The sequence below is a fragment of the Cupressus sempervirens genome, chromosome 3, assembly GCF_028749045.1.
Source record: "Cupressus sempervirens isolate cs-2001-9-10 chromosome 3, ASM2874904v1, whole genome shotgun sequence".
NCBI lineage: Eukaryota > Viridiplantae > Streptophyta > Pinopsida > Cupressales > Cupressaceae > Cupressus > Cupressus sempervirens.
In genome coordinates, this window is record NC_143120.1 from 1,054,298,012 (window position 1) to 1,054,321,852 (window position 23,841).

Consider the following 23,841-nt stretch of genomic DNA (forward strand, 5'->3'; position numbering starts at 1 on the left):
GAAAGTTTGAAACATATGTCTATCAGTGGTTCAGTATCACTATCAATATCTATACAGTGTAAACAAAATATAAAAACAAGGCTCTAGCTCAAGCCTCATCATCCTCTAGCTCTGCTGCAGCCTCAACCTCAGCCTCTGAGTATCTAGTTTGCCTATGAGAAAGGCGTGTAAGGTAGGTCCTAGAGGACTGTCGAGCCATGTCCCCTGCATGGGCAATGGACTCATGAATAATGTCGCTAGGGCCTGTGTCTGTGCGTGCACGTGTGCGTCTACCAATGCCTGAACGTGCTCTAGCTGCCTCCTCTGCCCTGGCCACAGCCTTAGCCTCTACATCCACCTGGTCAACCCACGCATGGTCTTCCTCAGTAAAAACCGGGTCCACGGTCTCTGTGATCCACTTTGATTCTGGATCAATCTCCTCCAGAATGATCGGAGAGGAGTCAGCGCCCAAAATCTGTCTGATCCTAAGACGAAGGTTGTAATGAACAAAGACAAAATCATTCAACCTCTAGACTGTCAACTTGTTTCTCCTCTTCGAGTGGATGTGCTCGAACATGGACCAACTGCGCTCACATCCAAAAGCGCTGCTTGGCTGACTCAGAATGCGGATGGCAATTTTTTGAAGGTTTGGGGTTGTGGCCCCAAACATTTGCCACCATCTATCTGAAATAAGGAAAAAACAAAAACAATTAGTCTCATTTACAAATTACAACTCTAAAATTAATGCATTATATAATCAACTTTAAGTTTAGAATCTAGATTCATGAACGTTGAATATATTATTTAATTTTTACCTGGTTGTAGTGTTGTCTGAGCATTTATGGCCATCCTGCCAGAAAAAAGTGGCCCCTCCTTATTGTTGAATTGGTCTAGCTCAACAATCACAGCAGTGCTATTTTCGTCGCTACTCAATCTCTGAATCACTGTGTATAAGCCAGTGAGAACCTTCGCATCTGCCTTGAACTCAGGACGGAAACGAAATGCCGGATTCAGATAGTAAGCTGCTACGTGGATGGGTCGATGGAGCTGCTTCTACCATCTCCTATCGATGATGTCCCAAATAGGTCCATACCTCTCTTGCGCTCCTGCATATTGGGCTCTGATGGCCTCCTTGGCCCTATCCATGCCCTCATAAATGTAGCCCATAGAGGGCTTCTCCCCATCAGCAATTCATAGCAAAGCTACAAGGGGCTCAGTGACCTACATATAAAGTAAAACAAAAAATTTGAGTCAAAACTTAAATATAAAATAATATAACTTAAAGTAAAAGCAAAATACTAAATGTTAAATTGCAATAAATTTACCTTAAGGATTTCTCTAGCGGGTTTCCAAAAACCATCCTAATCAAATATGCAATCTGCCACATCTAACCCTACAGTGGTCGTAGCATAGGAAGAGCAAATCCACTCCTGCGCAACCAACATGCTTCTCAATCCATCCCTTGATGTCAACAAGGACTGCAAGGTGATGAAATTCGAGGCAAACCTTGTGATACCTGGGCGAGCTAACTCCTTGCCTTTTGTGTACTTCCTCATTGTGCTAAGGAAAAATGCATGATTATAAATGAATTTGCATATGTTTTTTGCCCTTTCCACACATGACTTGACAAACTCAAGTTTGCCAATTTCCTCCAACATGAGGTCAATGCAGTGTGCCGCACAAGGGGACCAAAATATGGTGGGGTGCCTCTCCATCAAAAGTTTACCTACAATAATTTTAAGTCAATTAGAAACTCAAATTTCAAAATTCAAATAAATTTATTTTCAAAACTTGCAAAGTTAAAAGTTTACCTGCTGCAACATAATTTGCTGCATTATCCGTCACCACCTAGATCACATTTTGTTCCCCCACCTCTGCTATAACTTCCTCAATAGCCTCACATAAATATGTGGCATTTTTCACATGTGCGGAAGCATCAATGAATTTTATGAACATGGTATATCCTACAAGTAACAAAACAACGAATTATAATATTAAATGGATCATTAACGAATTGGCATTCAACAAATCAAAATTTACAATGTATGTAGGAAAGTAGAATGATCAATCACCTCCACAGGATACAAGAAAATTGAGGAGTGTTCTATTCCTCCTATCGGTCCAACCATCAGTCATGATGGTGCAACCCTTTGCAATCCATTCCTTTCGGTTCTCCTCGAGGTCAACCCTCATGTCCTCTACCATCTCATCTAGGAGGTATCCGCTCAACTCAGCCTCAGTTGGGGCTTTAAACCCCGGACCACAAATAGCAACCGCATCTATCATATTCTGCCAATAAGGAGCCCTGTCACAAATAAAAGTTTAGATGTCAAAGACTCAAATTATAAAACAAGTAGATATAATTAAAGTTTTACTTTTACTTTTAATTTTAACTTTAAAGAAAACAAAGAAAAAAGAATCAATTACCTAGCTGCAATAAATGGAATGTTGCAAAAGCACCAAAATTTGCATCTCCTTTCTGGCAACATCGTGAATCTCCTTGTTCAAATCCATGCCCTCAAGCGTGGGTTGGGAACCAGGAGTAGTGCGGGGCACAAAGTAACTATCCATTCTGTTTTTCCGCACTCTAGGCTGCAATAGGTTGGTGTGGGACTCTGTCTCAGTATGTGACTGACTAGCACTAGCACTAGCACGAGCAGAAGAACTAGGATAAAAAGGAGGCCTAGAAGAACCCTCTCCAACACAACCTACGGATGCGGAAGCTGATGCAGATGCAGATGTGGATGCGGCTGCAGATGCGGGAACATGGGAGCCAATACCCCTTAACCCTTCAACTTGCATTTTTCTATTTGCTTTGTCTTTTTCAATTTTTTCTAATGCCATTAAGCAAGTGCATTTTGCCTCAAGAGTTTGGTGAGTGCAAACTGTAACATCGTGTCCAGGTATAGCAACAATGTGGAATTTCAATCTATAAATACCCCCGAAAGTTATTTTTTCTTTACAAAACATGCATTTTGTTTGATATTTGGTTCTTCCAGGAAACTCTTCATTATATTTCCAACATTCATCTTTTTTACCCATTGGAATTTGCGAAAAATGAGAGCAAAAGCTGCTGCAATAAAAAAATTTATGTAAAATATCAAAGTTTGAAGCTAATAAAAATTAGAAAACAACAAACCCTAGCTTGCAACTTAGTAAAAATAAAGAACATTCAAGATTTACACTAAAATTCTTGAAAAATTATAGAAATTTAACAAAAAAACGCATAATACACTAAAAATTTAACAAAAATGTATAATACACTAACATGCAAGAAAAAAAAAAAAAAGCACTTACCTCTTGCAAATGAGTTGAGGAATGTTGATATTGGCTCCTTAATGCTCTCAAAGCAATTGATGGGCTCCCCAAATGGCCTGCTGATCTCTTTGGTGCTCCTCCTTATTGCCGGTTGGAAACCTATGGCTTTTCTTTTCTCTTCTTCTCTCTCACTTTTCCTCTCTTCTACTCATGCTTAACAAATAGAAGGCCCTTTAGGGTTATAACAAAGAGAATAGGTCAAAAACAAAGTGAAAAAAAAAGTGATTTTTTTAAAAATTCAACTTCCCTTTTTACATGCTGCGGGCGATTCATAGCCGATTTTTTAAGGCAATTTTGGCGATTTTTACATGAATTGCCTGAATCGGCGATTCAAGCGATTCATGGCCCAGAAATCGGCGATACCGATTCACAATGCAAAAAAAATCGTACAGCATGAATCTGGTCACGGAATCGCCGATTCAGGCGATTTTTGGGCGTACTATGGTTGTAATGTCCCCCACTTAGCCAGTCTGGATGTATGTTGTCGTTAGCCCATTCTTGTATGGTCCCGAGGGCTAACTAGGACTTCAAAGGGGATGCTAAGGTTATTTGGCCTAGTCAAATTTAATTATAGGCCAAACGGAGTTTGTTTGTTAGGTTTTCGGAAAGACTTACTATTTTTAGTAAGCCAATAGGGGGATGTAGTGCCTTCAATTTTTAGTGACAGGATGAGATGCGTTTTGTTGGGCTCTTTCTAATGAGCTATTATATGTGAGATTCTGAGTTTATTTGGTATATTATTTTAATGTTTGAAGTTACAACGGTAAAGTGACTATTTAAAATTAAATATTATAATGTTTCATAAAGTCACGTTATAAAAAATCAAGAGTCCCCCTTTTGAGTACATACATGGACTTTGTAAAAGGGAAAAAAGAAGTAATATTAAAACTCATGTATTATCCCACATTGGCAAGACGGAAGGGTGGAGGAAGTGAGGAAGGGATTAAAAGAAAGAGGATAGCCCTCATTTATTCATGCTTGGAAATATCAAAGAAATTGGGAAATTTTCTGGAGATTATGTCTCAATAGTTTGAAGGACGAAATCCCTTCAAGCTAGAAATCTTGACGCCATTGAAAGATATGGTCTTGAGATTCAACAGGTAGCAATTTGAAAAAGCAGATACGAAAAAACAGTCCGAAAAAGCGGAACCAAAAAAGCAGGCCGAAATAGCAATCCGTAAAAGCAGTTTAAAAAAGCAGGCTGAAAAAGCAATCCAAAAAAGCTGTTCGAAAAAGCAAATCGGAAAAGCAAAGCAAAAGAGGCAGCAGTGAAGAAAATTATTACAGCCATCTACAACCAGGTTCCTTTCATTTTTGAGAGCAGATTTGAGGAGGGTCATTATAGTGTTATCAGAGCTATAAGTCCTACCATCCTGTGGAGGTCTTATAGGGAATTTGGAATAGCCGGATAGAAGGGAAAGTGTTTGACGAAATGTCAAAACACTAAAATCAGAGCATTTATGTTTGAGCATGCGACAGTGGCCTTATAATTTTCGCAATACCAGAGCAAGACAAAATAAGATTTCAGACCTGCAGAGCGAACAGTCTAGTTCATCCGTGCAGGTGGACATAGAATCCAGTCATACAGACACAGAGGAGGTATTCTTTGATCAAGACATCAATATGGGTGACCGAGATGACATGAATACAGGATTAGGCAGAGGCGAGAATGCCAGTCCAGATCAGGGAGAGGAAAGATTCTTACAGTTATTAGACACCTTAGCACAGGAACAACGATTAGCAGAGCAGAGAGCACAGGAATAGAGTCAGAGATTGGAGCTTATGATGCAAATGATGGCTCGTCAAATGGGGTTGAATGTTAATGTGGGTGAAGGAAATAATTAGAATGGTAATAATCAGGATGGGACACATAATGCAGGTGAACAAGTTGAGAACAATTTCGGTCATGCACCCCAGCAAGCTAGGACAGTGAGTTCGAGGCCCATGATTCCCACATTTCCTCCTAGAGCTCCAGAGCAGCCCGTACCAGAGCCCCAGATCACTGATATACAGGACCAGTTGAGGAGAGATTGGGAAGCCGGAGGTCCAGATTTTACTGCTGCAATTACCTTTAGGGAGTATATGGATGTGCGAATGAAACATATGCCACGTGGACATGACAGGAACCAGAGCAATGAGCTACAGAAGAAAGTAGGGAAACTTCAGCTACCATATTATGATGGCTCGGGGAAGTCTACAGCAAGAGCTTGGGTTCAAAAGCTTGACACATACTTTCAATTGAACCCTAGGCCTGAGGAAGAAGCTATTAAGTATGCAGCAATTCACCTGGATGGGTTAGCACACGAGTGGTGGCATCATGGTATGGTCACTATGGGTCATGCACACATTACCTCATATGTGGAGTTTACGGAGAGACTGATTGAATGCTTTGATAGGCCTAAGGATCGTACCTTCCGTATGACAGGCAGAAACTTGTATGAGGAGTTTAACAGATATACTGATTCGATACAAGGAGACATTAGCACATCTTCAGGTAATGATTTATCTGCATCATCTTCACAAGCAGAAGGGGTTACAGATGTTGTGCAGGTTGAACCAGTAGCATCAGAAGGTGATATCAAAGGCACACCAGATTGTGTGATTGACATAGATAGTGATTCCAGTACAGTTGGGTTGGATGAAGTTACAACAGTTGAGGATACTATCATGTTTGAGGATAGTACAGTTGATCAGAAAGTGAGCATTCAAGACTTTGCAAAAAATGAGTATCAAGCACAGTTGGATGCTTCTTCACATGAGATAGAGGCTAGTAGCTCTTCACTTGGTTTGGCAAGCGAGCTGAAGACAAGGGACAAGAATATTGTCACGGCTTTATCTCATCATGACAGGATACATGGATTGATTGAGAATCACATTTGGATGATTCAACTACAGGAGAGACAGAAAGGAGTCACAACAGGTACTTCTTGTGACAACTTACAACAGATCAAGGAAGGCATGGAGGCAATGAAGATAAGTTACATACACCTACGTTCAGATCACGATCATCTCCTTAATCTTGCAAGGATCTATTTAGATGTATTGAAGCAGGAGGAGGGGGTTGACCGGCTTTCTCATGAGCTAGAGGATACTCAGAATTCCTTGGTGTGTATTCAGTTGGCTCTCCAGGATTTTGAGAGACATGTGGATGAGCTTTGTCTTGAGGTGAGCTCAGTTCGGGAGTTACCGCGTATAGCAGGGACTTAGTTTTCTTTTACAGTCAAGTCACATGTTGATGATTTCTCAGAGATGATAGAGTTTACAGGAGAGTCCCAGGATCTGAGTATTACAAATGATAGCTATTCTGAGGTTACTCCTTTGGACAGGGTACCAAGGATAGAGTATAGGAGTTCGACCAGTCGGCACAATCATGTGTCTAGTCAGCTAAGAGTTGGCAAGCAAGACATTTCTATCACTTGCGAGCATTTCGATGTTGTTCGTCAGTTGTTAGCAGTTTATGGATGGGATTCTCCTACTAGTGATGAGCAGGGAGGCAGTTATCTTTCCTTGACAGAGATCCACTCTTTATGGGAGGCTAATCGGATTCTGAGACAGAATTATATGCAGTTGGTAGCCGACAGAGATTATCTTATGGAGTGGGCGAGTACAGCATATGATGCATTATTGGCCAAGGAAGATGAGGTGAGTGAGCTTACTCAGCAGCTCGAGGTGACTTCTGAGATTCTTGAGAGTACACAGTTGGCTTTCGAGGAGTCACGATTTCATTTAGCTAAGGTGACCATGGAGTTAGAACGACTTCAATCTTTACCAAATTCTGTACAGTCACTGACCGTGGTGTCTGGTGATCCGAGGATGTCCATGGTCGAGGTTGATAGAGGCAATGGAGATGAGGATATATCTATCCACGACACTAGTATTGGCATATTTGGTTCGCTTCCAATGGAGGCAGGTTCAATTGAGTTGGGCGCTGCAGCTGAGCATTGTGGTATGTTTGACTTGGAGGGCACAGAGACTAGTGATGTTGTTGATTCTGCACCCTTGGCTATATCATCCTCTGACTTAGCTGATGATCAGTCACGGTTGTATCACGTCTGTAGGATGAGTCTTTGACTGGGATTGGTTCTTTTTACCAGCATTATACTGTAGGATATGTTCATCGGTTTGCTTTTGATCCATGTGTTGAGGAGTTAATGGCAAACAAGTTTGGTTTGGGCTCTCATTTTTTCTATCTACCGTGTAATGACTATTCACCATCAGCAGTGCATGGGTGTTATGGTTATGAGACAGTGGCCAATAATCTGTAGAGTTGTGTTAACTGCAGTAGATGTACAGTGTGTGGATTCTTTGTATTTGGTGCAATTTCATGTGGGAGTGGTCACCATTGTAGCAGAGTTGGAGTGTGCATTCCGCATAACACGGTGGGTTGTGTGGATGGTGTTTATTATGTTGACAATTTGGGTGATCTACTCTACTTGGGGTCTGATATTTTGAGAGTTTGTGCCTCGTGGGTTCCTGACTGTGGTAGTAGTGGATTTGGAGTTCAGTTGCACCGTGATTCACGATTCATTCATGGATTCCTCTTGGTTATATTTCAGAGGTTGTTGTAGGAGCCTATGTTGACTGACAGCAATACAGTTCATGACTACATTTGGGATCTAGGTGGAGCGACTAGTTTGTTGATCAGCCATTGCTTGGGGACAAGCAATTTCAGGAAGGGCAGAGTGTAATGTCCCCCACTTAGCCAGTCTGGATGTATGTTGTCGTTAGCCCATTCTTGTATGGTCCCGAGGGCTAACCAGGACTTCAAAGGGGATCCTGAGGTTATTTGGCCTAGTCAAATTTAATTACAGGCCAAACAGAGTTCGTTTGTTGGGTTTTCAGAAAGACTTACTATTTTTAGTAAGCCAATAGGGGGATGCAGTGCCTTTAATTTTCAGTAACAGGATGAGATGCATTTTGTTGGGCTCTTTTTGATGAGCTATTATATGTGAGATTCCGAGTTTATTTGGTATATTATTTTAATGTTTGAAGTTACAACGGTAAAGTGACTATTTAAAATTAAATATTATAATGTTTCATAAAGTCACTTTATAAAAAATCAAGAGTCCCCCTTTTGAGTGCATACATGGACTTTGTAAAAGGGAAAAAAGAAGTAATATTAAAACTCATGTATTATCCCACATTGGCAAGACGGAAGCGTGGAGCAAGTGAGGAAGGGATTAAAAGAAAGAGGATAGCCCTCATTTATTCATGCTTGGAAATATCAAAGAAATTGGGAAATTTTCTGGAGATTATGTCTCAGTAGTTTGAAGGATGAAATCCCTTCAAGCTGGAAATCTTGACGCCATTGAAAGATATGGTCTTGAGATTCAACAATGTAGCAGTCTGAAAAAGCAGATATGAAAAAGCAGTCCGAAAAAGCAAGCCGAAATAGCAATCTGCAAAAGTAGTTCAAAAAAGCAGGCCGAAAAAGCAGTCTGAAAAAGCAATTCGAAAAAGCAAATCGGAAAAGCAAAGCAGAAAGGGCAGCAGTGAAGAAAATTATTACAGCCATCTACAACCAGGGTCCTTTCATTTTTGAGAGCAGATTTGAGGAGGGTCATTACATTTGTGAATTGATTTCGAATATCTCTTGCTAAGATTTGGGAAGCTTCAACTTCTATTCAGGATGTTGAAGATGGAAACCTTCAAGTTCTACTTAGCAAATCAGATGCAAACTTGGTTCAGCTTTAAGGTGGATTCAAGATGGAGTTCACTTTGCGAATACAGATTCTTTCTTAGTATTTCCAATCTGGCTGTAATACTATATTCAAGATTGATTTTTGTCATAGTAATGAGAATCACCCAGATATCGTGTTAATTGTAAGTTTGGTGATTCAATTCGGGCTTCTCGATTTTTTTTAATCGTTGAACTAGATCAGCGATTTCATTGCCATGAATTGCTGATTCAGCAATTCATCGCCATGAATTGCTGATTCAACAATTCATCTAAAAAATCTCCAAAATCGCTTGCATGAGTCGCCAAAATCACCTGCATGGATTAGATAGATTTTGGGCACTGACTCCTGTCTGATCATTCTAGAAGAGATTAATCCAAAATCAAAGTGGCTCACCGAGGCTGTGGATCTCACTTCACTAAGGCAGACCATGAGTGGGTTGACCAAGTAGATAGAGAGGCTAAGGCTGTGGCCATGACAGACGAGGTGGCTAAAGCACGTTTAGGTACTGGTAGACGCACACACACTCACACAAATATAGGGCCTAGTGATGTTGTTCGTGAGCTCATCTTACATGCAGGGGCTATGGCTCAGTAGTCCTCTGGGACCTATCTTAGAAGCCTTTGGAGAAGGTAGACATGATACTCAAAGGCTAAGGTTGTGGCCAAGCTTGAGGATGATGATGAGGCTTGAGCTAGAGCCTTGTTTTTTCATTTTGTTTACAATACTGATAGACATACATTTCATGGATCTTCGTCTTACATACATTTACTATTTGATGTCTTATGGATCATCTTACATACATTCTATGATTTGACTCATTAAAGGGTGCATGAAATAATTTTAAATTGTTAAAGTCTCTAACTTTCAAGAGTTTTTTAAATTTGCCGATTCGTTTCAGATTCATGGCCGATTCACGATTCGGTTTGGCCTTGCCGATTCCGATCTGATTCCGATTCTCATTACTTTGGTTTTCATGTTACGAAGTTATTGTATTGTTGGTTTATAAGGCAATAACTATTTCTAACAAATTTTATATGAGTATTTGCTAGTCATTTTGTTGGGTTTTATTGCATATATTATTAGTTGCATTCTGAAAATTATTTGGGAAGTTTTGGAAGAGAATATCTAGATTGAGATATTACAATGGTATTAGAGTTGTGTATCCTACCAGCCTGTGAGGATACTTGAAAAACTAGAAATTGAAGTGTTTGCAAAATCTAGAGAAATAAGTTATTGCAGCTTGTGTTTGAATTTATATTATATTTTCTTTGAATGCTAAAGATTAAGACTTCATTTTTTCGGGTTGTTATTGGAGTCAAATATTGTATTAGCAGGCTTAGTGGGCCGCACATAAATTGTTGGTTGTTTCTTATAGTATCATTGGTCATCATGACGTGGAGAATTTGCTTTGAAAAAATTAAACCTATCTCTATTGTCCTAAAGAAAATCAATGCGATATTTTAATGGTGATCTCAATAAAACTTAACTGTTAAACTTTCACTAAGTTAATGTCAGATTTAGAATGAATTTATTTTCTCAGAAGTGCTTACAATTTGAATGCTTGAATGTTGCAGATTTGATCTTCAATATATATATATATCAATGTGATATGTGGTAGAAAGTACAAATGTATGCACAGTAACTTCAGAGATAATGAAATGCTTTCAATCACTAAACTGTATTGTTATTCAGATCTTGCTTTATTTTAATTGATTTCGATATTCAGCAAGAATGAACAATTGGATATATATTCACATTGGAAAGACATGAGGGTGAAAGAACAATGTCTTCAAAATGGAGACATGACCATTCATCATCATGTCTCTTCAATAATTAATTATATATAACAACCACTAGCTACAAATTGACATCACCTTAATGTCGATTCATATATTAGTAATTAGCCTACACACTTTCAGCCCAATCAAAATCAGAGTAGGTCTAGACTAGTATTCTCATATTTAAGTCCAGAGCCAATGGTACCCTATAAGGTACCTCAAATATGCTTCACAACAACAAGATGTATCTCTCAAGGTTCACACAAAAATTGGCTCAGGGCATTCACTGCATAGCTGATATCCGGTCAAGTGTTCACTAGGTACATTAGTGATCCAATTATTTGTCTATATAAAGTAGGACCTACAAGTCTGGAATCGCCTTCTGCTTCTTTCAGTTTATGTAAATTGGTTTCCATAGGTGTTGACATAGGTCAATAGTTCCTGTAATATCCTCCCCTGATTTGAACTTTGACTTGTAGAAATTTAACTTAAGGAATATTGTCAAACACTTTGTATGCAAACTCATAAAGCTGATTTCCTCAATAAATTGCTTTCCAATGAGTAGATTTACGAACAACTATGAAGTGACATTAAAATGCATAATACACATCATAACATTTTCACAAACACTTGGCACACATTCAACAGTATATGAAAAATTTGGAAACTCTTTCAATCTGCTGATAAAGGGTGATTTGTAAATGTAGATGTGCACTTACAGCTGCCTTAAAGGCTACAACAACTATTCAGACTTGTATTCAACAATTATTATGCAAGGTATCAAAATTTGACAGAAGAAACCTGGAATTAGTTGCCGTAGTATTTTGCAGATGTAGTCGGCAGCCTTCCAAACTTCTAATCAGCCAGAAAAACAAGTAAACTTGATACCAACACTGTCCATGCCGTACTGTAGCAAAATATTGTTCATGCTGACTGTAGCAAAATACTGTTCATGCCGACTGTAGCAAAATACTGTTCATGCGGCACTATAGCAATAACTAACTTCAGATCTGCACCTCAAACCCTTGTAAATTTCTTTATGCGAACGCCCCAAATGAAACCCAGTGTATTTCCTGAAGTGAAAACACCCTTGATCCTCCTGACTATGTCTTCCAACAGTGAAGAGAATGCTAGCAAAGAGGGATTCCGTCCTCCAAGCCCGATAATCAGATATCCAGCAACATAACATTAATCTTCATCCAAGCATACAAAAAAAAACTCTTCCATTTCTTTTATAGTGTTCTCACAAGAGCTCAATCTTTCGTTTTCTCAATGTGGGATAAAACATAACTCCCTTTATGTACCTTATGTCTCCAATGTGTTATAAAAATAAAGGGAACTCTTTTAATTTAAATATTTCCCACAAACTATAGTCTATGCATTAATAAAGTTAAATATTTAAATTTAACTTTATAAAATGGCTTTATCAATGCATAAAAAATCTTATCAATGATAAATGAGTTTTCCTGTCGATTTTAAACCATTACCATCGACATACCACTATGACTGAATGTCCGGCCATGTCCAAGATGACTTACTATAAATAGTAAGTATGCCCAAAGTTGCCTCAGAACCCCTCAGAAAGACCTGCAACTGAAACTGTCTAGGCCAAATGGCCTCTAAGCCCCTTTAATGTCCTAGTTAGCCTACGGGACTGTGGGGAAATAGGCTAAGGACAACATCATGCTATGAATGCTAGAAAGGGGACATTACAGTCTGCCCTTCCCAAAATTGCTTGTCCTCAAGCAATTTCAGCTCTGGATGCTGCAATATCTACTCATTTTCCCAAGTAGCATCCTCGACAGGTAGGTTCCTCCACTTCACTAGATACTCCTTGATAGTCCTCCTGCGAAACACCCTCTCCCTGGAGTCAAGAATGGCCTCGGGAACCAAGATAAGTTTTCCCTCATCATCAAGAGGTGGCAATACTACTGAAGGCACCACATTGTGACCCAATGCCTTCTTAAGGCGTGACACATGGAACACATTATGCACTTTACTGTCTGCATAAGCTACTTCGCCCACTCTCCTGATTACTTTGAACGGTCCATAGTAGCGTGGTTTCAATTTCTCTGCTCCACTCTTCTTGAGAGAGGACTGTCTATGCGGCTGTAACATGAGGTACACCATATCTCCCACCTCAAAAGACCTCTCAACCCTGTGCTGATCAGCATATTGCTTCTGCTGATTTTGTGCTTTTTGCAAATTTTCCTTCAAGGATCACATAATGTCCTGACACTCCTGCAAAGTATCCTTGGCCTTAGGCACCCTGCTGTCCCCAAATAACAAATCCAAAAAATTAGGAGCATCATACCCGTACAGTGCCATAAAAGGGGACATTTGAATAGACCTATGGAAAGAGGTATTATAGCAGTACTCCCCTAGATGTAGCCACTTCACCCAAGCCTTCTGCTCTCCCGCAATGTAGTTTCGAAGGTACCCCTTAACCCATTTGTTCACTATCTCTGTCTGCCCATCAGTTTGGGGGTGGTACCTGGTACTCGGAGTGAGCTCTGTTCCACATAACCTGAACAACTCCTGCCAAAAGTGGCTCATAAGTCTGTTGTCTCTGTCACTGACTATGCTCCGTGGTATCCCATGTAGTCTGAATACCTCTCAAAAAAATAGTTCTGCTGTTTGTGTTGCTGAATATGTAGACGAAATTGCAAAGAAATGTGCAAATTTTGTCAATCTGTCTACCACAACAAAGATACAATCCCGACCCTGTGCCTTGGGGAGGCCTGTGATAAAATCCATGGAAATGCTATCCCACTTCTTCTCTGGTGTGGGTAGGGGTTGTAGTAAACCACCCGGAAAAGAATGTTCCTGTTTGTTTTGCTAACACACAGGGCATTCCCTCACAAACTGAAGCACCTCTGATTTGAGTCCTTTCCAAGTGAAGCGCTCTCTCACCTGCTGATATGTCTTAAAGAATCCGGGATGTCCTGCCATTGGTGAATCATGAAATGCCCTCAAAATCTTCTGCTTCATAGCAGACCCGGGTACTAAATAAATCGTTTCCATGTAGATGATCAGATCATTTACGACAGTGTATCGACTATCTTGAATAGCTCCCTCAATAATGCTAGACGCCCAACTATCTTTAGCATATTCTGCCAAGATCATCTCTCTCCAATCATCCATGACTATCCCAACAGCAAGCAAATGAGGCCTTCTAGATAAAGCATCTGCAACAATATTTTTCTTCCCTTTGACATAGGCTATGTCGAAATCATAGGCCTGTAATTTACTCACCCATTTCTGTTGCCTGTCATTAAGGTCCTTCTGTCCAAGGAAATGTTTCAAGCTATTATGATCTGTTTTTACTGTGAACCAGCTTCCCACTAAGTACTGCCTGAACTTAGCTAGCGCGTGCATGATTGCTAGCATCTCTTTGTCGTAGATGTAGGTTCTCTCCACACCTCGTAATTTTCTACTCTCATATGCGATGGGATGTTTGTCTTGCATGAGAACAGCTCCTATGCCCTCTCCAGAGGGATCACACTGCAGCTCAAAGGGCCTGGTGAAATTTGGAATGGCTAAAACAGGACATGTACTCATCAGCTCCTTAAACCTGTCAAAACAATCCTGAGCCCTCTCTGACCACTTGAAACTATCTTTCCGTGTCAAATCTGTAAGTGGTGCTGCTATCTGTGAAAATCCCTTCACAAATCTGCGGTAGAACCCACAAAGCCCGAGAAATCCCTTGAGTTGTGAAGTGTTCCTCGGTGGTGGCCAATCCAGAATGGCCCTGATCTTGTCTGGGTCAACCCGAACACTTCTTGCACTAATAATATGCCCTAGATAGAGCAACTCTGTCATCCCAAACTCACATTTAGTCATCTTGGCATATAATGACTCCCTCTCTAGAATACTGAGCACTGTATCAATATGCTTCAAATGTTCCTCCCAAGTACGACTGTATATCAGTATATCATCAAAAAATATCAACACAAACTTCCTCAACTGATCTCTGAACACTCTATTCATACAGGACTGGAAAGTGGCAGGGGCATTTGTCAACCCAAAGGGCATGACTAAGAACTCAAAATGTCCATAGTGGCATCTAAAAGCTGTCTTCTCCACATCCACCTCTCTAACCCGTATCTGATGGTAGCCGGATCTCAAATCAATCTTGGAGAAGTAGCATGCACCATGCAATTTATCAATAAGCTCATTGATGCGCGGGATAGGGTATCGGTTCTTGATTGTCTTCTTGTTTAGCTCCCTATAATCAATGCACATCCTCATTGTACCATCCTTCTTCTTCACCAATACTACTGAAGAAGCGAAAAAACTTTTTCTTGGCCGTATGTGCCCCATGTCAATCAACTCCTTAATTGCCTTTTCTATTTCATCCTTACATCTCTTCAGATGGCGGTAAGGTGTGATGATAACTGGCTTAGCCCCTTCCTCTAATTCAATAACATGCTCGATTCCCCTATCCGGGGGTCTCCCTGGAGGTATCTCACCAAACACCTTAGTATGTTTGGTTATTATTTTTTGTACATCAGGTGGATACTCTTGTTTATGCTGCTTTGTCATCTCAGGCATTACTCTAAACTCTGCTGCCCACTGCACCTGATCATGTCTAAAGAAACTCTGCATCCACTTGAGTGACACCACTCGAAGTCTCCCATCTGACAAACCTCTGAGCACTATCTTCTTACCATTTGCCTCAAACCTCATTTCCATTTTCTCAAGGTTAAATGTAAACTCTGCCAAAGACTTCATCCAGTTCATCCCAAGCACCATATCCTGATCACCAATGTTGACCACAAAGAAATCTCCTGTCATGTCATAATCTCCCAAACGAAGCTGCAACTTGGAGATTTTCTTGGTACATTCAATTTTGAAGCCATCGGCAACCATCACCTTAAATCCCCTATGCTCCTCTGTATGTAGCCCTCTGTGTGTCACAAACTTCTCATCAATGAAGTTATGTGTCGCCCCTGTATCAATAAGTGCCACAACTCTCTGTCCATCCAAGGTTCCCCTAACTCTGAAAGTGACGGCCTCCTGTATACTTGACAACTGAGCTATCGTGCTATCACCGCGTACTTCCTCCTGTGAAGAACTATCATCATCTCCATCTGATTCGGATGATTGTTCTGAATCTCCATCTACTGACTCTTTGGCTGAAAAGTACTCCATCTGCTTAGCTTTTGCTTTCAATGGACACTTATGTGACAAATCCCAAGGCTCCCTACAATGAAAACAAAGCTTCTTCCTGAGATCATTAAGTGTCTCATTGTCCAACCTCTTACTTTCCTCCTTAGCTGGCTGAACCTCTTTATGAAAAGGATTCCTGTCCTTATCTTTCCTTGAAGGGAAACTCTTTGCCTGGAATTTATTTTTTGAAGATGAAGAGGAATCCATGTCACGAGCTTTCTTAATGGCTTCCTGCAAAGCGGGAGGGTTGAGAGCTTTAATCCACCCTCTCAACGGATCAGCTAACCCATCCATAAATAGAACTAGTATCCTTCGTTCAGATACATCTGTTACTAACACTGCAAGTTTTTGAAACTCTGAAATGTATGTTTCCAATGATCCCCAATGTTTAAGCTGAGCTAACTCCTTGAAATGGAGTTCTGGATCCTTCCTATCAAAACGTTCAATAAGCCTCTCTGTAAACTCCACATATGAGGTAATGTGTGCATGTCCCATAGTGACCATACCATGATGCCACCACTCGTGTGCTAACCCATCCAGATGAATTGCTGCGTACTTAATAGCTTCTTCCTCGGGCATAGGGTTCAATTGAAAGTATGTGTCAAGCTTTTGAACCCAAGCTCTTGTTGTAGACTTTCCTGAGCCATCATAATATGGTAACTCAAGTCTCCCTACTTTCTTCCGTAGCTCATAGCTCTGGTTCCTGTCATGTCCGCGTGGCATATGTTTCATCCACACATCCATATACTCCCTAAAGGTAATTGCAGCAGTAAAGTCTGGCCCTCCGGCTTCCCAATCTCTCCTCAACTGGTCCTGTATATCAGTAATCTGGGGCTCTAGTACGAGCTGCTCTGGAGCTCTAGGAGGAAATGTAGGAATCATGGGCCTTGAACTCACTGTCCTAGCTCGCTGGGGTGCATGACCGAAATTGTTCCCAACTTGTTCATCTCCATTATGTGTCCCATCCTGATCATTTCCATTCTGATTGTTACCATTCTGATTATTTCCTCCACCCATGTTAGCATTCAACCCCATTTGACGAGCCATCATCTGCATCATAAGGTCCAATCTCTGATTCCAATCTCTGATTCTGTTCCTATTCCCTTTGTTCTGCTACTCGCTGACCCTTTACCAAGGTCTCTAATAATTGTAAGAATCTTTCCTCTCCAGGCTCTGGACCGACATTCCCGCCTCCACCTAATCTTGTATTCCTGTCATCTCAGTCACCCATATTGCTGTCTTGATCAAAGAATACCTCCGCTGTGTCTGTATGACTGGATTCTATACCCCCCTGTATGGATGAACTAGACTGTTTTCTTTGCAGGTCTGAACTCCTACTTTGTCTTGCTCTGGTATTGCAGAAATTATAAGGCCCCTGTCGCATGCTCAAACATAAATCCTCTGATTTTAGTGTTTTGACATTTCATCAAACACTTTCCCCTCTATCCGCCAGTTCCAAATCTGCTATAAGACCTCCACAGGATGGCAGGACTTATAGCTCTGATACCACTGTAATATCCTCCCCTGATTTGAACTTTGACTTGTAGAAATTTAACTTAAGGAATATTGTCAAACACTTTGTATGCAAACTCATAAAGCTGATTTCCTCAATAAATTGCTTTCCAATGAGTAGATTTACGAACAACTATGAAGTGACATTAAAATGCATAATACACATCATAACATTTTCACAAACACTTGGCACACATTCAACAGTATATGAAAAATCTGGAAACTCTTTCAATCTACTGATAAAGGGTGATTTTTAAATGTAGATGTGCACTTACAGCTGCCTTAAAGGCTGCAACAACTATTCAGACTTGTATTCAACAATTATTATGCAAAGTATCAAAATTTGACAGAAGAAACCTGGAATTAGTTGCCGTAGTATTTTGCAGATGTAGTCGGCAGCCTTCCAAACTTCTAATCAGCCAGAAAAACAAGTAAACTTGATACCAACACTATACACGCCGTACTGTAGCAAAATACTGTTCATGCCGACTGTAGCAAAATACTGTTCATGCAGCACTATAGCAATAACTAACTTCAGATCTGCACCTCAAACCCTTGTAAATTTCTTTATGCGAACGCCCCAAATGAAACCCAGTGTGTTTCCTGAAGTGAAAACACCCTTGATCCTCCTGACTGTGTCTTCCAACAGCAAAGAGAATGCTAGCAAAGAGGGATTCCGTCCTCCAAGCCCGATAATCAGATATCCAGCAACATAACATTAATCTTCATCCAAGCATACAAAAAAAAAACTCTTCCATTTCTTTTATAGTGTTCTCACAAAAGCTCAATCCTTCGTTTTCTCAATGTGGGATAAAACACAACTCCCTTTATGTACCTTATGTCTCCAATGTGTTATAAAAATAAAGGGAAATCTTTTAATTTAAATATTTTCCACAAACTATAGTCTATGCATTAATAAAGTTAAATATTTAAATTTAACTTTATAAAATGGCTTTATCAATGCATAAAAAATCTTATCAATGATAAATAAGTTTTCCTGTCGATTTTAAACCATTACCATCGACATACCACTGTGACTAAATGTCCGGCCATGTCCAAGATGACTTACTATAAATAGTAAGTATGCCCAAAGTTGCCTCAGAACCCCTCAGAAAGACCTGCAACTGAAACTGTCTAGGCCAAATGGCCTCTAAGCCCCTTTAATGTCCTAGTTAGCCTACAGGACTGTGGGGAAATAGGCTAACGACAACATCATGCTATGAATGCTAGAAAGGGGACATTACAGTTCCACATTCCAAATCTTTTGAGAATGTCACTTCCCTTGATTTAGGAAGATGCTTCTTGACTTCTGTCAGACTTCCAATCCAAGGAAGTAGTGAAGACTGCTCAAATCCTTCATGTCAAATTCAGAAGCCAAGTCTTTCTTACATTGATCAATGAGGTGATCTTCTCCATAGTTAGAAGGGTGTTCAGTTCTGGAGAAGCAATTTCAATTCATGAACCTTTCTTGGAGTAGCAGTACACATGATTCATCTCAGAAGGGTGAATTTTTCCATCTCTTTCAAGAGGTGTTACATTAGGCTTTAACATCATTGCTCCAGTTGTTCGTGTTCCATCTCTATGAAGTTGCATGTGAACATGCAAGGTACCACAAGCTACTGGAAAAAAGGTAGCTATTTTGTTGAACCCGTAAAAGGTTTCATTTAAAATTTTTATTTTTGGCTAGTTTTAATTAGGTAGGTTTTCCTTTGTTACCAATAAGTGTGTTTGCATATTTTTGTTTTATTAGATTTGCTTTGCTTTAGTCGCTTTAGATTTCTTTTTGTTTTTGGTCGCTTGACTCTATAGCCCAATGGAGTGGATAAAAGCACTTAGAGAACTGAATTCTATGTCACTCTTTGTTTCCAAAAACAAATGAGTAACATTCCCTAGACAGAGCCAGCTGTTGTCCTCCTACATTTTGTCACCACAAAATGTAGGTAATAGTATGAAACTTTTTCAAGCTTAGTTTCACATTTCTCTAAGTTTAGTTCGTTATTTAATTGGTTAGTATTGATCAACCAATTACTACCAATTGATATAATGAATCCTTTTACTAAAGGCCCTCGTCAAGTTTTTTTTGTTTTGATTTTTGTTGAGCCTTTGCTTGATTTTTGAAACCTTCATAGTCGGTTCTTTGCTTTTGAGTTTGCGTTTGCTTGTTTTTAGTCCTTTGGTTTTGCTCATGTCATGCCTTTCGTTTTTCCCTTCAATTCAGTCTAACCTAGAGGTCAATCGGAGTTATCAGTCAAGAGTTATGCATGTTTTAGTGCCTCAAAAGTGGACATTCTAGGTGCAACAGCATGAATTAAAAATATGATGTTATATTTTCAATTTGACATTCACTTTTTGAAAAATATAACATTATATTCGCTTTTTGTTATGTTTTTAATTTACTTTTACTTTAAATTTATAACTTAAAGCGACTATAGTGCACTTTATGTTATAATTTTAAGTTGAGTTATTTTATAATTTTTCACTTAAAGTAACAATATAACTATATAGTTTCATGTTTTATTTTTGGTTTTAAAAATCAAATGCTTATTTAAATGTTACTTTAAAATGATGTTTATATATTATATTTCAAAATATGACAAATAAATATTGTTTTGACCCATTCTATAACATTTTTATAATTGTAAGTAAATCAAATGACTTAAAGACTTCATAAGTGGACATTTTATATGCAAATACATTTAAAATTCATCAAAAGTGGACATTTTACATGCCATTGCATATAAAGTTTACTTTGGTGGACATTTTTGATGTCATTACATCAAAAGTTCACCATAAGTGGACCTTTTTGATGCCATGACATGAAAAGGGAAGTTTTCATGTCTTTGCATCTAAAAAGTGATATGTAACTTAAAATATCCAAGTGACCCAAAAAGGTCCTAATTTGATGACTTGCATGTTTTAAAACATGTTATGCACCCAAAAAGGTCCGATTTTAACTTATTGCATGTTTTAAAATATGCTATGCATCCCAAAAAGTCCGATTTTGAAAAGAAAGCATGCATTTGGCCTCCAAGAACCCGATTTTGCTCATAACTTGAGATTTACTTGGTGGATTTGCATGAAATCTTCTCCATTGAAGATGTTTTTCCTTGGCAATGATTTTTTTGCATCAAAAATATATTTAACATGCTGAAAATTGTTTTTAGAGCTCAATCATAGGGCATGTTTTTGAAGAAAACTCCAAATACCTCCAATTTTGCTCATAATTTGAGTTTTTCTCAATGGATTTGCATGAGATTTCTCCAATAGGGTCTTTTTTTCTTAGCAATGGATTTTCTAACATTAAAAATGAATTTATCTTGCTAAAAAACGTTTTTCCAAACTCCCTACAAGGGCACGTTTTTGGAAAAATCTTCAAATAAATCCATTTTGAGTGATTTAAATTTTAAATCACATTTTTGCAAGGAAAAAGGAGTTTTAATATCTTCAATCATTTGCAATACATCTTGGCTCACATTTTTGCACTTAGAAGCCAAAAACAAATTCATTTCATGCCTTTTATGAATCACGTTTTTGTTAAAAACGCCCAGAAAATTGAGGCTTTTATCCACTTTTTTACATTTTGGAGTAATTTTTTAACATTTGGGTCCATGTATATCCATTTGGGGAAGTCGTTTTTGCATTCACAAGTCAAAAATGACTCAAAAACATGCATTTTTTGGCCACGTTTTTGCAAAAACGGCTCAGATTTTTACATTAAAAAGTCTTGTTTTTGTTCAAAAAACTCAAAAAATGGCATTTCAGCCCATACATTTGGATCAAGAGGGGTCATTTTTGCATTTTAATGCGTGCTCTTGTCTTTGGAGATCACGTTTTTGGCCTTCTCATATCAAATTCGACCATTGATGTCCATTACATGCAAGTGCGAAAAAAGTCAAAAAGTTGTTTGAAAATTTGGATTTAAGGGAGAATTGGTCTTCAAGTCTATAAAACTTGTTATTTTGGCTCTTTATCCTTCATTTTTGGCACTTAATCTTCATGTAAGTGGACTCTTTCTTTCTTGTTATTTAATTTGTGCTTATCTTGCTATTTCCATGCATATTTTAGCTTGAAATTGCACATTTGTCCATATATATATGATGGGCACCTACCGGTTATAACTTCGTGAAACACTTTGCAAGTAAGCGCTAATACCACTATAATGGACACCCAAGAATGCCCAAAAGTTGAACCAAGGCTAAAATTATATTAATGCTGAGAATGCTGCAATCAATTACAAAGAGATGTATTCCAAAGGCCAAACCCTAAGGGAGATGTATTCCAAAGGCCAAACCCTAAGGGAATGACGTCTAGAATGTTACAACAGAGAATGAACGTCCTCTATTGCCAAAAAAAGAGTGTGATTCACACATCCAAGCTCTTATCAAATGCAAGTCATAATCATCCGATGATCAACAATATGACTTTCAGCCCTATTTATCATTTTCTTCATCCTTCTGGAAGGAACTAAAACATTAATTAATTGCAAGAGCTAGAAGCTTCCTGCTTCCAATAATTAATGCATTCTCTAGAAATTCCTCCTTAGCAATAATTAATTAAATCACGAGAGGTTTTTGTCCTTCCAATAATTAATACATGCCCTAGAAGCTACTCCCTTGTAATTAATAATTAAATTAATTAAATACAAAGTCACCTTTTAATTTTTAATTGAATGACTTTATAAGAAATTAATTTAATTTATTCTTATCCTCCACTTACACTATGGAGAACGTGAAGGCCAAAAGATGGGATCATTACAATATATGCCATGAAAAGTGCATTTTGCTTTTTAAAATGATGAAAACTCTCATTTTCACACTTTTTGGAATTTTTCCAAACTCCAAATTCGAATTTAAGTGTTGAAGTACATTGCATCTTGACATGTTTGAGTCTTTTGCCTAAGGCATGTCTTTGTTTTGTGCTTGTTTTTGTGTTTTGCTTATTTGCATTTCGGTTTTTTCTCCATTTTGGAAGAAATTGCAAGTTCTTTCCCAAGAACTTGAGCACGTTTCACTTCACTCCACTTTCCATTTCATGCGAAAGCATCATCACATTTCACTTCCATTTTCCATGCCACAACACTTCACATCTCATTCGACAAATGTGATTACATATTTTTCATCTCATTCACCATCTGCACATGCATGTAATCTCATTTTCCGCTTCCATTTCCATTTTCACCTCTCCATATGCATTCACGCCTCAATTAGAAAATACATGTTTTTGCACTTCCCATGTTATTACATGCTTTGCATCTCTTCCATTTGCACTTACATGTAAAAGCTCGTCCATCATCCACATTTGCATGTCATCTCACTTTTCATTCCTCATTACATGTTGCATTTACATGTAATCAATTTTCCGTGCAATGACATCTTGAAAGCCCAAGTCACATTTTGAAAATCAGCAATCTCCATTTGCACGCATTCCCATACGCCAAGCACTTTACTTCAAAAAAGAAAAAAGAGTTAAAGGTGCTGATGGAAAGTTCTTCTGAGTTTACATCAAAAAGGTTTTCAAAGTGTCAAAAAATCCAGAATGTACCAATCTACAAAAGAGAATTCATGACAACTTGAGCGAGAAAAGTTGGATCACATCAAGTTTCCACATGACAATAGACAACTCATCAAAGTCAAAGATTGTCAAAAGACACAACACTATGGTTATCAACCTGACTGCAATGGTACAAAGTACAAGCACTTTCAATCCTGTGATCATCAAGTGCAAGGCCTTTCAGAACAATTCATAGAATTGTTTCCTTCTTTTCCGTCTTCTTTCTTCTTCTTTCATGTTTGTAGTTGGAGAGGATGTATTACATGAAGATGTGTAATTACATGTAATGTGAGTTGCATGTACTTGAAAAGATGTAATGCAAGTTGCACGTGCAGTTGCATGTAACCCTATATTTTCTCCTGTAGTTAGACTAGGTCAAAGTTGGTTGAGTTGCTCCCACTTTTTCCTCCACCTTGTTCTCAACTTTTGTGCCTATATAAAGGAGTACCCCCTCATTGTAAAAATCTTTTGTTGTATGCAAGAAAGCTCTGCCACATTTGTGCAAGCATAACTTTTATTGTGTAGTATGAATTTGGGAGAAAAGTGAATAAAAGAAGCAACTGGATTCGAAGCTTTGACTGGAAGCAATTGTAATAGAGAAAATTAGAAGCTTTGATTGTAATTTGGGCCTATTGTCTTGGTTCATATTATTATTGTGTGTTCAATAAAAGAGCATAGTGATTTAAGAAGCAATCGGAGCCGAAGCTTTGACTGGGAGCAATTGTGAAAATATATAGCTAGAAGCTTTGTCTGTAGCTTATATTTCTTTCTTAATTTGCAAAATAGCTAAGTATTTTTACTTTTAAGAGTCTTTGTGCCCTAATTGTAAAGCTTTTCATATAGAAGTAGGA

The 23,841-nt window shown here is 38.7% G+C and overlaps 2 protein-coding genes across 3 annotated transcripts in view; one reads left to right on the plus strand and one right to left on the minus strand.

Moving 5' to 3' along the window:
* LOC149570358 (acyl-CoA) overlaps positions 1-23,841 on the plus strand; it is a 428,133-nt gene that overhangs the window by 386,779 nt on the left and 17,513 nt on the right. The gene's annotated exons all lie outside the window — the stretch shown is intronic.
* On the minus strand, positions 1,504-2,389 carry LOC149570364 (uncharacterized). The gene is made up of 3 exons (XM_089817892.1): positions 2,052-2,389; positions 1,791-1,943; positions 1,504-1,705 (listed from the first exon to the last, which is right to left on the minus strand). The coding sequence occupies exons 1-2, from the start codon at positions 2,263-2,265 to the stop codon at positions 1,828-1,830; spliced, it is 330 nt and encodes a 109-aa protein (XP_089674018.1). The 5' UTR covers positions 2,266-2,389; the 3' UTR covers positions 1,504-1,705; positions 1,791-1,827.

What these genes read in the sequence shown, in the direction of transcription:
- LOC149570364 (XM_089817892.1), bottom strand. Translation starts at nt 2,265, where the DNA reads ATGATAGATGCGGTTGCTATTTGTGGTCCGGGGTTTAAAGCCCCAACT. An exon ending in TTTTCTTGTATCCTGTGGAG is followed by an intron (nt 1,944 to 2,051) that starts GTGATTGATCAT and finishes TGTTACTTGTAG; the next exon opens with GATATACCATGTTCATAAAA.